At 34.5% G+C, this 13,356-nt stretch overlaps 1 protein-coding gene across 2 annotated transcripts in view; it reads left to right on the top strand.

Moving 5' to 3' along the window:
- The window catches only part of XPR1 (xenotropic and polytropic retrovirus receptor 1), a 234,089-nt gene that overhangs the window by 202,785 nt on the left and 17,948 nt on the right, over window positions 1-13,356 (top strand). For both annotated transcript variants that reach the window (XM_026509162.4, XM_048224959.2), the window contains one exon: window positions 11,957-12,123. In XM_026509162.4, coding sequence (XP_026364947.1) covers window positions 11,957-12,123 — 167 coding nt within the window. The remainder of the gene's footprint in view (window positions 1-11,956; window positions 12,124-13,356) is intronic.

Raw genomic sequence — 13,356 nt, 5'->3', positions numbered from 1 at the left:
TTTTTGTTTTGATATAGGTATAAAGCTAATTTCCTAAAATGAATTGGGAAGTTTTCTCTCTTCTAATTTGTGGAAGATTTCTTCTCTGAAAGGTTGATAGGATTCTCCAGTGAAACCATCTGGGCCTAGAGACTTATTTTGGGGTAGTTGTTAAATTACAAATTCAGTTTTCTTAATAGTTATAGCCTATTCAAATTATTATTTTATATTGGGTGAGTTGTGATAGTCTGTGTTTCTTTTTTAGGAATTTGTTCCATTTTATCTAAGTTGTCAGAATTTATGAGTGTGGAGTTATATTCTCTTATTATTCTTTTGATTTCTTCAAGTTTGGTAGTGATAGCCCCTGTTTCTAATTAAGCCCCAATTACCTAATATTGGTAATTTGTGTCTTCTTTCTTTTCTTGTCAGTTGTACTAGAGTTTTGTCAATGGTATTAGTTTTTTCAAGGAAGCTGCTCTTTGTTTCATTGATTTTTCTTTATTTTCCTTTTCAATTTCATTGACTTCTATTCTTTATTATTCCTTCTGTTTGCTTTGGATTTATTTTGTTTTTCTTTTTCTAGGTACTTAAGGTAGGAGTTTAGATTATTGATTTGAGATTTTTTATCTTTTCTAATGTATGCATTTGTATGTATAATATACATATAAGGGTACCATTTCCCTCTCAGCACTGCTGTAGCTGTGTCTCAAAATTTCAATATGTTGTATTTTCATTTCTGTTTAGTTCGGTGTATTTTTAAATTTTCCTTGAGACTTCCTCTTTGATCCATGAATTGTTTAGTAGTGTGTCATTTCGTTTCTAAGTATTTAGAGGTTTTTCTGTCACTGATTTTTTATAGCTTATCTATGTATATGTTCAGTGGACATTTGAATGTATATTGTTGGGTTGAGTGTTTATTAGATCCTATTGGTCGATGATGTTGAGTTCTATATCCTTACTTATTTTCTATCTCTTTGCTCTTCTCTTTTTGTTGTATCACTTCTTGAGGAGGAGAGTTAACATCTCCAACTATAATTGTGGATTTATCAATTTTTTCTTTCCGTTCTATCCGTTTTTGCTACTCTTGTTTGATGTAGATGCAATTAGATTTGCCACATCTTCTTGGTGGATTGACTGTTAGTCATTATATAATACCCCTGTCTCCAGTAATCTTCTTTGCTCTGAAATCTACTTTATTTGATAATAATATGGCCACCTTGCTTTCCTTTGATTGTTTATATTATATATATTTTTTTCCACCTTTTTACTTTTAACTTACCTATATCGTTATATATGAGGTGAGTTTCTTGTAGACAGAATATAATTGGGTTATAGTTTTTAATCCACTCAGTCAGTCTCTTTTAATTGGTATATTTACACCATTGACATTCAGTGTAATTACTGATATTTTTAGAACTTAAAATACGCCATTTTCTTTCTTGGTTTTTGGCTGTCTCTGCTTTTTATTTCTCTGTTTTTACTTGAACAGTTTTAAAGTTATGTTTTGATTTATCTATAGGATTTTTTTAGTGTATCTCTTTGTATAGTTCTTTTAGTGGTTGTTCTAAGTATTTGAATGCAAGTTATTGCAGTGTCCTAGTGTTGTCATTTTACCAGTTTGAGTGACTTATGGAAACTTAACCTCCCTTTACATCTCTTTACCCTCCTCCATTTATAATGTAAGGGTCTTAAATATTTCTTCTACATACATTTAGAGCCATATCTGTCAGTGTTATAATTTTTGCTTTAGCTGTCAAGCATAATTTGGAAAACTCAAGAGGAAAAAGAAAGCCTATTTTATTCCTCTATATTTTTGCTTATTGATTGGGTTCTTTCTTCCTTCTTGGAGTTCTAAGGTTTTTTTCTTGTATTATTTTCTTTCTGTTTAGAGAATTCAGTAACTCTTTTAGAGTAAATCTTCTAACAAATCTTTAGTTTTCCATGTATCTGAGAATGTCTTGATTTCCCCTTCATTTCTTGAGGGATATTTTCATTGAGTGTAAGATTCTGGGTATATAGTTCATTTTTTAGCACTTAATATTTTGTGTTTTTTCCTTCTAGCCGCCAAAAGATTTATGATGAGAAATCTGCAGTTGTTTATACTGTTTTAACCCTGATAGTTAACCTGTCAGGTTTTTCTTGGCTGCTTTCAAGATGGTTATCTTTTCATTGTCTAGTTTTCAGAAGTTTAATTATCTGTGTTTGGCATGGTTTCTTTACGTTTATTCTAATTGAGCTTTGCTCAGCTTCTTAAATCTGTAGGTTTATGTCTCTTACTAAATTTGGGGAGTTTTCTGCTATTGTTTGTTCAGGTACTTTTTCAGCTCACCCCTCTTTTCTCCTTCTGGGCTCTTTTGACACAAACGTTAGATCATTTAGGCCTTTTATTTCTTTGCTGAGGCTTTCTGTTTTTTTGTTTCAAGCATTTTATAATTGCTCATTAAAGCATTTTTATCATGGCTGATTTGAAATCTTTGTCAAATAATTCCACTATCTCTGTCATCTCCGTTTTAGCATCTCTTATTTTTTTTCATTCAGTTTGAGATCTTCCTGGTTCTAGTGATTTTCAACTGAAATCTGGACATTTTGGATATTATGTTATGAAACGTTGGAGATACATATACACACACTCATATACAAACATACACACACACGCACACACACATCCCTCCGCACCCTTAAGTATCCTTTGATTCAGAACAATTTCTGCTTTTACATGGTAGCATTAGCTGCCACCTAGCAGCCTTGACAGCATCATTTTCTTAGTCACAGATACCAGTGCATTTGTGTGATTATTTAAGTATTTTATTGTATTGTGTCTATTCTTATCAAAATAAGTGGAAATTATGGTAGTACATGTCATTATCATGAAGAAATTTTAATAGAATTAAAACAAAGATGGAAATCATTAGGCGTACAGAAAGCAATTTTTAAGCATCAGTGCCAGCACTCATTCATTTTGAAGACATTACCTATGTTCTGTTGTAAACAGTAAAAACAAAGAATGTTTGTAAGATGTTAGGAATATTATCATTAAAGATTGTGTCTACATGAAAAATGTTCAACAGCACTAGCCAACCGGGAAATACAAATCAAAACCACAGTGAGATACCACCTTACACCAGTTAGAATGGCAAAAATTAACAAGATGGGAAACAGCAAGTTCCTCTTACACTGTTGGTGGGAATGCAAGCTGGTACAGCCACTCTGGAAAACAGTATGGAGGTTCCTCAAGACGTTAAAAATAGAGCTACCCTGCGATCCAGCAATTGCACTACTAGGTTTTACCCCAAAGATAAAGACGTAGTGAAAAGAAGGGACACGTGCACCCCAATGTCTATAGCAGCAATGTCCACAATAGCCAAACTTTGGAAGGAGCCAATATGTCCTTCACCAGATGAATGGATAAAGAAGATGTGGTTCATATATACAATGGAATATTACTCAGCTATCAGAAAGGATGAATACCCACCATTTGCATCAACATGGATAGAGCTGGAGGGGACTGTGCTAAGTGAAATAAGTCAATCAGGTAAAGACAGTTATCATATGATTTCACTCATATGTGGAACATAAGGAATAGTGCGGAGGACCAAAGGGGAAGGGAGGGAAAACTGAATGGGAAGAAATCAGAGAGGGAGACAAACCATGAAAGACTCTGGACTCCAGGAACCAAACTGAGGATTATAGAAGGGAGGGGTGGTGAGGGATGGGGTCACTGGGTGATCGGTATTAAAGAGGGCATGTGTGGTGATGAGCACTGGGTATTATATGCAACTAATGAATCGTTGAACACTACATCAGAAACTAATGATGGGGGCGCCTGGGTGGCTCAGTCATTGGGCATCTGCCTTCGGCTCAGGGCGTGATCCCGGAGTCCTGGGATCGAGCCCCATGTCGGGCTCCTCCGCTGGGAGCCTGCTTCTTCCTCTCCCACTCCCCCTGCTTGTGTTCCCTCTGTCACTGTCTGTCTCTCTCTGTCAAATAAATAAATATAATCTTAAAAAAAAAAAAACTAATGATGTACTATATGCTGGCTAACTGAACATAATTAAAAAAAAAAACCTCATTGCAAAAAAAAATAAAGATTGTGTCTAGGGGTGCTGGGGTGGCTCAGTTGGTTGAGTGTCCAACTCTTGGTTTTGGCTCAGGTCATGATCTCAGGGTCATGAGATTGAGCCCCACGTGGGCATCCCTGCTCATCAGGGAGTTTGCTTGAGATTCTGTTCCTTTCCCTTTCCCTCTTATCTCTCTCCTTGCTCGGTCACACTCTCTTGCTCTCAAATAAATAAATAAATTTTTATTTAAAAAGTTTTATTTTTAGGTCTTAGGAAACAAATTCCTCATAAACATGTATGTCTGTTACTTGACTTTTTCATAGTCAGTTCCCCCCCTTTTTTTAGCGGGGGAGGGGTAGAGGGAAAAGGAGAGAGAGAATCCCTAAGTGGGCTCCACACATAGCACGGAGCCCAACACCAGGCTTAATCCCACAACCCCAACATCATGACCTGAGCCAAAATCAAGTCAGATGCTTAATGGACTGAGCCACCCAGGCGCCCCTCATATTCAGCTTTTTACAAGTTTTCAGGGACTCATTTTATATGAAGTATGCCCAGAAATCATGTTACCTTCCCCAAATCTGTTGGAAGGTAAGGTGTTGTGCAGAAAATTAAAAAATGAGTAAAACACAGCTATTGCCCTCAGTTTAATTTGGCAGATGTTGATTGTTCTTATCACATGGAGTGTAGTCCATAGGCCCTGGAAAAATGCTGACATGATACCTTTCCTAAAAGACATTATAGTCTAATGGAAAAGACAAATAGGTCCATGCACACGCACAATTCACTCTAGTGTAAAGTTAAATTCCTTTTTAAATGCTAGATAGGGTACGGTTTTATAGGAAAGAGAAGAGAAATGTGTATATAATAATAAAAATATAAGCACAGACAAAATGTTTTATGAAAAGAATACCATAAGAAGGGGGAGATGGCCTTTTCTAAACTTACAAGTGTTTTGTCCTTTGCTTTTATTATTAAATTGTTACTTATCTCAGCAATGTTAACTGAAGAACAGGGGTTTATGATAAGTCTTAGGGCTTTTCTCTAGCCTTCAATTCATTTTACCCTCTTTACCTGTAAGGATCACCATGTCTCCTAACTTGAGAAAATTGAGCCTATCAGGAGTCATTTCCCTTCACCTACCTTCTACCTACATACTTATTTAATCCAAATCCATTCTCACTATGTATTTGTCCCAGTCTTGGGTAACACTTTCCCTCCTAAGGGCTCTGACTTCATTTCTTTCTGTCTCTTTCAGGATCTTGCTCTGGCAGTCCTGCTTTTTCTTTTCTAAGTCTTCAATCTCTTCATCATTCCTAGCTCCTTTCCTTCAGCCTGTGTGCATACTCAGGAGTCCCTCACCCTAAAAAGACTTCCTTTGTTTTATTAAGCCATCTGGAATAGTGTTTCTTTTCTCATTCTTACATCTCAGAACAGTAGTTTGCCTGTCCTCACTGTCTGTGTTCCTGTAGCCACAATAACTTTGTATAATAATGTAAACATATTTTAAACCCTTGAAATATATACAAACATTAAAATTTATATTTTGAAAGAGATAAGGAGAAACTAACATTTGAGAGAGCTCTCATTTCTTTGGATCTTTGGTGTAAAGAAACACAGAAAGGATGAATTCAACCAAATTTAGTCAAATGCAGTGTAAATGGAAGACTTCTATTTCTGATTATCTCCTTACCCTTTTCATAGAAGGCACTTGTATTATTTTGGTGGTTCCAAAATGGGTTCAACCACTGTCTTATATATATGTGACTCCCAAATCTGTATCTTAAGCTTCTTATTTCTATTTCTGTTTGTTTCCTGAGCATTTTCCATCTCAGGGTCTCATAGGTACCTTAAAGTCAACATGTTCAAAATTAAACTCTTTTTTTTTTTCCCCCGTTAGCCTTCTTCAGGCCCATGTTGTTTTCTATCTGTGGTTCATGGCCCTGTGCTGCACAGTCATCCAGGTTAAACTATGAGTTGTCCTTGACTCTACCCTTTATCTCACCTCACAGTTCACCAGTTCCTGCCAGTATTAGTCCTATTTTTCTTTTTTTGCCTGACCTCCCTAAACCTTGTATTTCCACTCAATTTTAGTCCTCATCATTTCTCACTAGGCTACTACTACAGCCTCCTTATTAGAATACCACTTACAGTCCTCACCCCTCCAATTCATCCCCCTTCCTAGCACTGCACTATTTAGTAATATAGTTACTAGGAGCTACGAGGTACATATAACTGTTGAGCACTTGAAATGTGCCTAGGCAAAACTGAGATGTACTGTAAAATACAAAATGGATTTTGAAGACTTATGAAAAAAAGAATCTAAAAGCTCTCATTAATAATTTTATATTATTAAAATAACATTTTAGATTGATTAAATAGACTATATTATTAAAATTAATTTTAGGGGCTTCTGGGTGGCTCCGTTGGTTAAGCACCAGCTCTTGATTTCAGCTCAGATCATGATCTTGGGGCCTTGAGATCTAGCCCCACATTGGGCTCCATGCTGGGCGTGGAGCCTGTTTAGGATTCTCTCTCCCTCTCCCTCTGCCCCTCCCACCGCCATTTGTGTGTGCTCTCTCTCTCTTAAAAAAAATTAATTTTACCTGTTTACCTTTTTTTTTTTTTAAGATCTTATTTATTTGAGAGAGAGAGAGAGAAAGCAAGAGAGCACGAGCAGAGGGGAGGGGCAGAGGGGGAGGGAGAAGCAGACCCCTTGCTGAGCAGGGAGCCCAATTCAGGACTTGATCCCAGGACCCTGGGATCATGGTCTGAGCCAAAGGCAGGTGCTTAACTGACTGAGCCATCCAGGCACCCATCTCTTTGCCTTTTTTAAAATATGGTTACTAGAAACTAATTAATATCACATATGGAACTCTTCCTCCAGTTCTTCATGTGACTGACTCCTCATCACTCAGGTATCAACTTACAGACCTTCTCTGAATACCATCTAAAGAAATTCTACCAGTCTCAGCCCTATTACCATGTTCTTTTTACTTCATGTCACTTTTCACACTGTTCTTTTTACTTCATGTCACTTTTCATTTTGTGAAATTATCTTGTTTATTTGTATATCTGATAATTGTCTACCCCCACTAAATGGTAAGGTTCACAGGGATGGGAAAGTTGCTCATTCGTGAGTAAGATTTCCAACTATGTGCTTAGTATCTAGAACATCTGACATGTAGTACGTGCTCAATCATTGGATGGATGGATGGTTTCTACACTGTTTAACATGGCTTAAGACTCAGCTTAAGTAGTACCTCCTTCAGGAAGCCTTTTCCTGGCTGTTATCCCTCCTGAAAGCCTGGTTTATTGATTCCTCTGTTATGCACAGTTTTACAGTTGTACTTATACAGTGCCTTTTTGTTTACTTCATATCTCTTCTTTTACCCTTAGCCCTTAGTAGTTCTTCAGTATATCCATCCCCATTCTCTAAAATATGCCTCGTTGCCCAAAAGCATGCACCATGTTTGTTGAATATAGAAATAAAATTTTTCTTTTGAGTTCATGTGAAGTATTATAACTATATAGCAAATAATGCAGCTTATAGTAGTAAACATCTGTTGCATTAATAAATGAATTCCTGTGTAGTATTTTTTTATTATATTAATATAGCAGGGCTGCCTGGGTGACTTGGTTGGTTAAGCATCTGCCTTTGGCTCAGGTCATGATCCCAGGGTCCTGGGAAAATATCACTACCCTAATAACAACTATTTTCCTTAACCCACTTTTTCCTTTTATTTTAATTACACAAGTAAAACATGGATGTGTATATATCACTATAAAAATAAAATTCAAATAATACAGAAATACCTAAAGTTAAAAATGAGTCCCTTTAATAATCTTACTTCCTCCATCAGGAATAGATACCTCTTTTTCTATAAACATAAATTTTATATACAGTATGAAGTAATATATAGTATTTAAATTCCGTTTTTCACATGCCTTAGAAATGTTTTTAATGTTACTTCATGGTTTTATGGAACTGTCTTTTCATTTTAGAGTTGAGATGGACGTAGAGAAACAAAGCTATCTTGTACAAAAAAGTTCCTTGGATAAAGAGTCCCATTTCTAGTTTCTTCATTTATCCTTAGGCCTAATGATTTCCATTTTTGTCTCAATCATTTTAAGATTATGAATTTTCTATAATCACAAAGTTGGAAAGAGGCAAAGTCTAGATTCAGACCCAGATCTTCTTACTTCAAATCCAGTTCTCTTTCCACTTATTGACTCTCTCTGAACTTAAGCTTTCTTAACTATAAAGTGGGAATAATAATGTCTTTCTTGCCTGCTCTTAGGACAAATATGATAATCACCTGTGGAGGTATAATACATGTGACCTCACATTTTAACTAAAACACACTAAAGATCAGGAAAGTATCTATATCCATTTTTAGAGAACCATATTAATCTTGTAATTCAGTGTTTTATGTTTTTTAGGTTATGGGAATAGAACTAAGATGTGCTAGATGCCACACTCATTCATAACTTAGCGTACCTGTGTAGGTTTGGGCTCTGAAAATGGTGTCCAGTCTATTTTATTTGTTTTTTAATTTAATTTCAGATTAGAAACTAGTAAAGTGTTATCAGTGTAGAAAGGTGTTGGTTGAAAAGAAAGCCATTCACTTTCTCTTTACACAATGCCACTTTTTTCGTTTTTAAAATATCTTCCCCAAAATGTGGTTCAAGGATGATTTTCATATATAATTTTTCTGGTTTCTCTCTTAGTATGTTTCCTGATATATTATTATTTTGCTTTATCCCTCCTGTGGTAACCATGGGTACAGAAGTCTAAGAAGCTTATTTTTGTTTTACATTCAGTAGATACCATTATCACAAATATTTCCTGTATGAATTATGCTTCTAACATGACAGGTGCGTAATAGAAGCTTAGGGTAGAATAGCAATGACTTGATTTTCTATGTTTCTGAACATCACTAAAGTGGGCTACCACAGGTAGCCAAGAGAGAATTAGATGTAATTGCTTGCCTAAAGTGATAATATCTTTCTAGTACATCCCCTGAATACCAATAAAGGCAGATTATTTCAGGGAGAAGCACTCCTCATTTGGGAGATGGGAAAGATCAAATAAAGGTAATAATTAAAAAGAGACCAAAATGTAACACGTGTAGACTAGGTGTACACTAATCATTTTTTGGAAAAGTAAGATAAACCATTACTCATTCCAAAATATTCTGTTGAAATACTTGCTTTTTGAAAAGTTAGTAAGGGCTCGTATGCGTTTATAGAAATTTCATGGAAATAATATGAGCTTAGAAAAGGAGGGAGGCCCTTGACCCATTGTACCATTTTAAGAATTACAGTCTAAGAATAGGACTTGTATTAAAATCTAGAACACATTAAAGAAAACTAGCATATTGATTTTTGTTTCCTTATTAATTCCTTTCTTTTGAACTCCCCCCCACAACCTCCTTTCATATAATAATATGAATTTGATTATTTCTTTAGTAATTAGAAAAGAAAATCAGCTTTCAGTAATAACACTTGATATTACCTGTACTTACGTGAGAAATACTCATTTTTTAACCTCTTGCTGAATGTATCTATTACTTTACCCTCATCTCATTACTTTTACTAGCAAACAAAATGATGGTTCATTGTTGTGAAAACTAAATGAGATAATATATATAAAGTGCCTGACTTATAGTAAGCATTCGATTTTTTAAAAAAGAGTTGCAAATATAATTTACAATTAAGTTGCTGTCTTTATCTCTTTGTGTTGATCTTGTTTTGAAAATATGTGAACAGTGTGAATTTTATTAAGATGCTTCATTTGCTTTATTCTTTGCAAACCTTAGTATATAAGTTACAAGGTTTTTTAATGCACTCTTGATGCTAATTATTGAATAATACTACTCAGCTCGACTGTATCTTTCTATAGAATGAAGTAAACATCAGAACATATCCAGCTAAACTAGATAATAAATATTCTGTCAGGACTTTTAAACTGGTAATTTGTGTGTACAGTGTTACAGTATAAATAGTCAACCCAGTTTACTTTTGTTGAAGAAGAGTTTTTATGAAAATAGTTTAAATCTGAAAATGTGTTTATATCTAAGCTTGACTGTTCACTAGTATCACTTTTGGACCATTTAAAAAATATTGGTTTCTATTTCCAACCACTGACTTTCCAGAAGAAGCTGAACAGTGATGTGCTGTTACATGTTTAACAAACCAGCTCTTAGGTAGGAGTAGGGATAGGAGGTACTGATTTGTGTTTGCTGATTTCCATGGTGTAAATACTTCCACTGTAGCCAGTTTAAGCTACTAAGATAATATTGAATGTTGGGAAAAGGTGTATAGTAGCACAGCATTATATAATATTTCCATTATACAGATACAATAAACATAACCTTAAAAAAAGGTTAGTAGCAAAATGTAGTAAAATAATTAGGAAATAATGAATTTTGAGTTTTTATTACCTTTGTTTTTAACATAACTAATTGTAAGTTTATATAATTTACTTTTTTATAACTGTTGAAGTCAGGCCCAAAATGTCTTTTCCAGGCTCATTTTAAATCATACCCATTCTCTTACATCCTTCATATTACACACACACTAGATTTAGATTATTTGCAGCTCCTCAAACTCACCTCGTACTTTCCCACCCTCGTGCCTTTTCATTATCTTCCTTCATCTTTGAATGTCCTTGCCTCATCTGCCTGACTTTTGCAACACTATTTATTTATCCTTCTACAAATAACTCAAATGCTACTTCCTCTTATTTCCTACTGTTGGAAACACTCCCATTCTCCTTGATGTTCTCATAGTGCTTTGTTTATACTTCATTTTGAGTTCAAATTTATCATCAAAAAGAAATGGCTATTTCCACTTACTATATTATAAATTTCTAAAGGGTGCCTTTGAATCATCCTGTACTAACACTTTTAATACCTAAAAATAATTAATAAACACTTGTTTTATAATAGAAAGGACTTTAACTTATTTAATGGGAAGGATTGTGAATAAGGCATGATACATCCTTTATTTTCTATGCCTTTGGGAAACTAACCAAAATTTAAACTTTTTTGAATTAGATGGTTTGTACCTTTTTTCCTTATAATTCAGGACCATATTAATACCTATATCCTGCACAATAACAGGGAACACAAATAATATCATGATGACTCAAACTTACCAAAGAAAAATTTCATTAGAGAACATATGAAGCAATTGAGTGAAAAATACTAAATTATATAACTACATATGCAGATTATTTTTATTATTCTGGTTTAGTGTACTTTTTAATGTTCCCAGCATTTTATCTATAAACAACCTCTTAAAAAAAGCAAAAATATCATGCTTTGCTTTGTGATTTGAGAGAAATTTGCTTTCATATATGTCCTTAAGGATAATCAGTCTGTTGCTTTCTGGCATTTTATCTGGAATTAAAAGTATCTGATTGCCTTCACAATAAGTATAGAGAAGATCTAAGTATATGAAGGAAATGTCCTAAAGTAAAAACAATCCAAGAATTTCTTGAAGCAAATGTAGCACATTTCTTATTAGTGGTGTTTCATAATTTTTTTTCATCTTTAACCCTAATCTGCCACCTGATGGCAAAAATTAAAATGACATATTTTGTAATACTCAGAACCTCCATTGCAATTATTTGGATTTTTACGTATTCAGCATAGAGCCTCCAAAACTCCAAACACACATTTGTACAAATTTTATATATTTGGTAAATGTTTGATGATTACTTTGTACTTGAGGAGAATAAAAGTTACTATTAACTTCTATTAGACAGCGTTCCTACTAGGGAGGCTTGTTTAAAATCTTACATCCTTTATGGAGCTATATGAAGAATCTGTTTTTTAAATTAGTTTTTTTAATGAGGAATTTTACTTAAATCTAGCAATTTGCTCTTTTACTTTTCCCTTTTCTTTCTTCAGAACGAGGTCACTCAGACACCATGGTATTCTTTTACCTTTGGATCGTGTTTTGTGTCATCAGTTCCTGCTATACCCTCATCTGGGATCTGAAGATGGACTGGGGTCTCTTTGATAAGAATGCTGGAGAAAACACCTTTCTCCGGGAAGAGATTGTATACCCCCAAAAAGTACGTACAAAGAATGCTTGTATTTGTTTTAAAAACAACAACAAATCTAGTGTATATCCAGCTAAATCCTATTATGATGCATACCTAATCCCAACCTAATATATTGAGAAAATGCAACTAATTACCAAAAAATACGAATTCATTCAGTCATCAAAAATGTCAGGTGTTTACTATATGCTGGGCAGTATAGAAAATAAAAACAAAGTTCTGGTTCTCAAAGAGGCCATAAACTATATTAAACAGGTAAATAAATTGCAATATAATGTGATAAAGTCTAGAATACAGGAATAAATAACTTACTATAATTTATGACCTAATTTTGAACATGCAGCTCACTCTCTCACATGCCCTCTTCTCCCCCCTTTGTTTGCCTGGCAAACTCCTGTTCCTCCTTTTTTATTTTAATTTTTTATTTATTTTTAATTGAAGTATAGTTGACACACAGTGTTACATTAGTTTCAAGTGTACAACGTAGTGATTCAACACTCTATGTTATGCTACACTCAAAAGTGTAACTACCACCTGTCACCATACAGCACTGTTTCAGTACCATTGTATATATATTCCCTGTGCTGTACTTTTCATCCCAGTGACTTATTCCATAACTGGAAGCCTGTATCCTTCCACTCCCCTTCACCCATTGTGCCCATTCCTTTACCCCCCTCCACCCTTCTGGCAACCGTCAGTTTGTTATGTGTATTTATGGGTCTGTTTCTACTTTTTGTTTATTAATGTGTTTTTTAGATTCCACATATAAGTGAAATCATATGGTATTTGTCTTTCTCTTCTGACTTATTTCACTTAGCATTGTGCCTCCTAGGTCCATTCATGTTGTTGCAAATGATAACATCTCATCCTTTTTCTATAGCTGAGTAATATTGTCCATTGTATATATATATGCATCTTCTTTATTCATTCATCTATCAATGGACACTTGGATTGCTTCCATATCTTGGCTGTTGTAAATAATGCTACAGTAAAACAAAGGAGTGCAGATCTTTTAGAATTATGGTTTTTGTTTTCTTTGGGTAAATACCCAGTTGTGGAATTACTGGATCATATGGTAGTTCTATTTCTTTTTCTTTATACTATTTTCCACAGTGACTACACCAATTACATTCCCACCAACAGTGCATGAGGGTTCCTTTTTCCTCTCCAGTTCCTCCTTTTTTATATTTTTCTAAGCATATTTAGCCATTTGTCCTAATCCCATTTTACCCTCTACAAATTTCT

The sequence above is a fragment of the Ursus arctos genome, unplaced genomic scaffold, assembly GCF_023065955.2.
Source record: "Ursus arctos isolate Adak ecotype North America unplaced genomic scaffold, UrsArc2.0 scaffold_2, whole genome shotgun sequence".
NCBI lineage: Eukaryota > Metazoa > Chordata > Mammalia > Carnivora > Ursidae > Ursus > Ursus arctos.
This window is presented reverse-complemented; position numbering and strand designations above follow the sequence as displayed.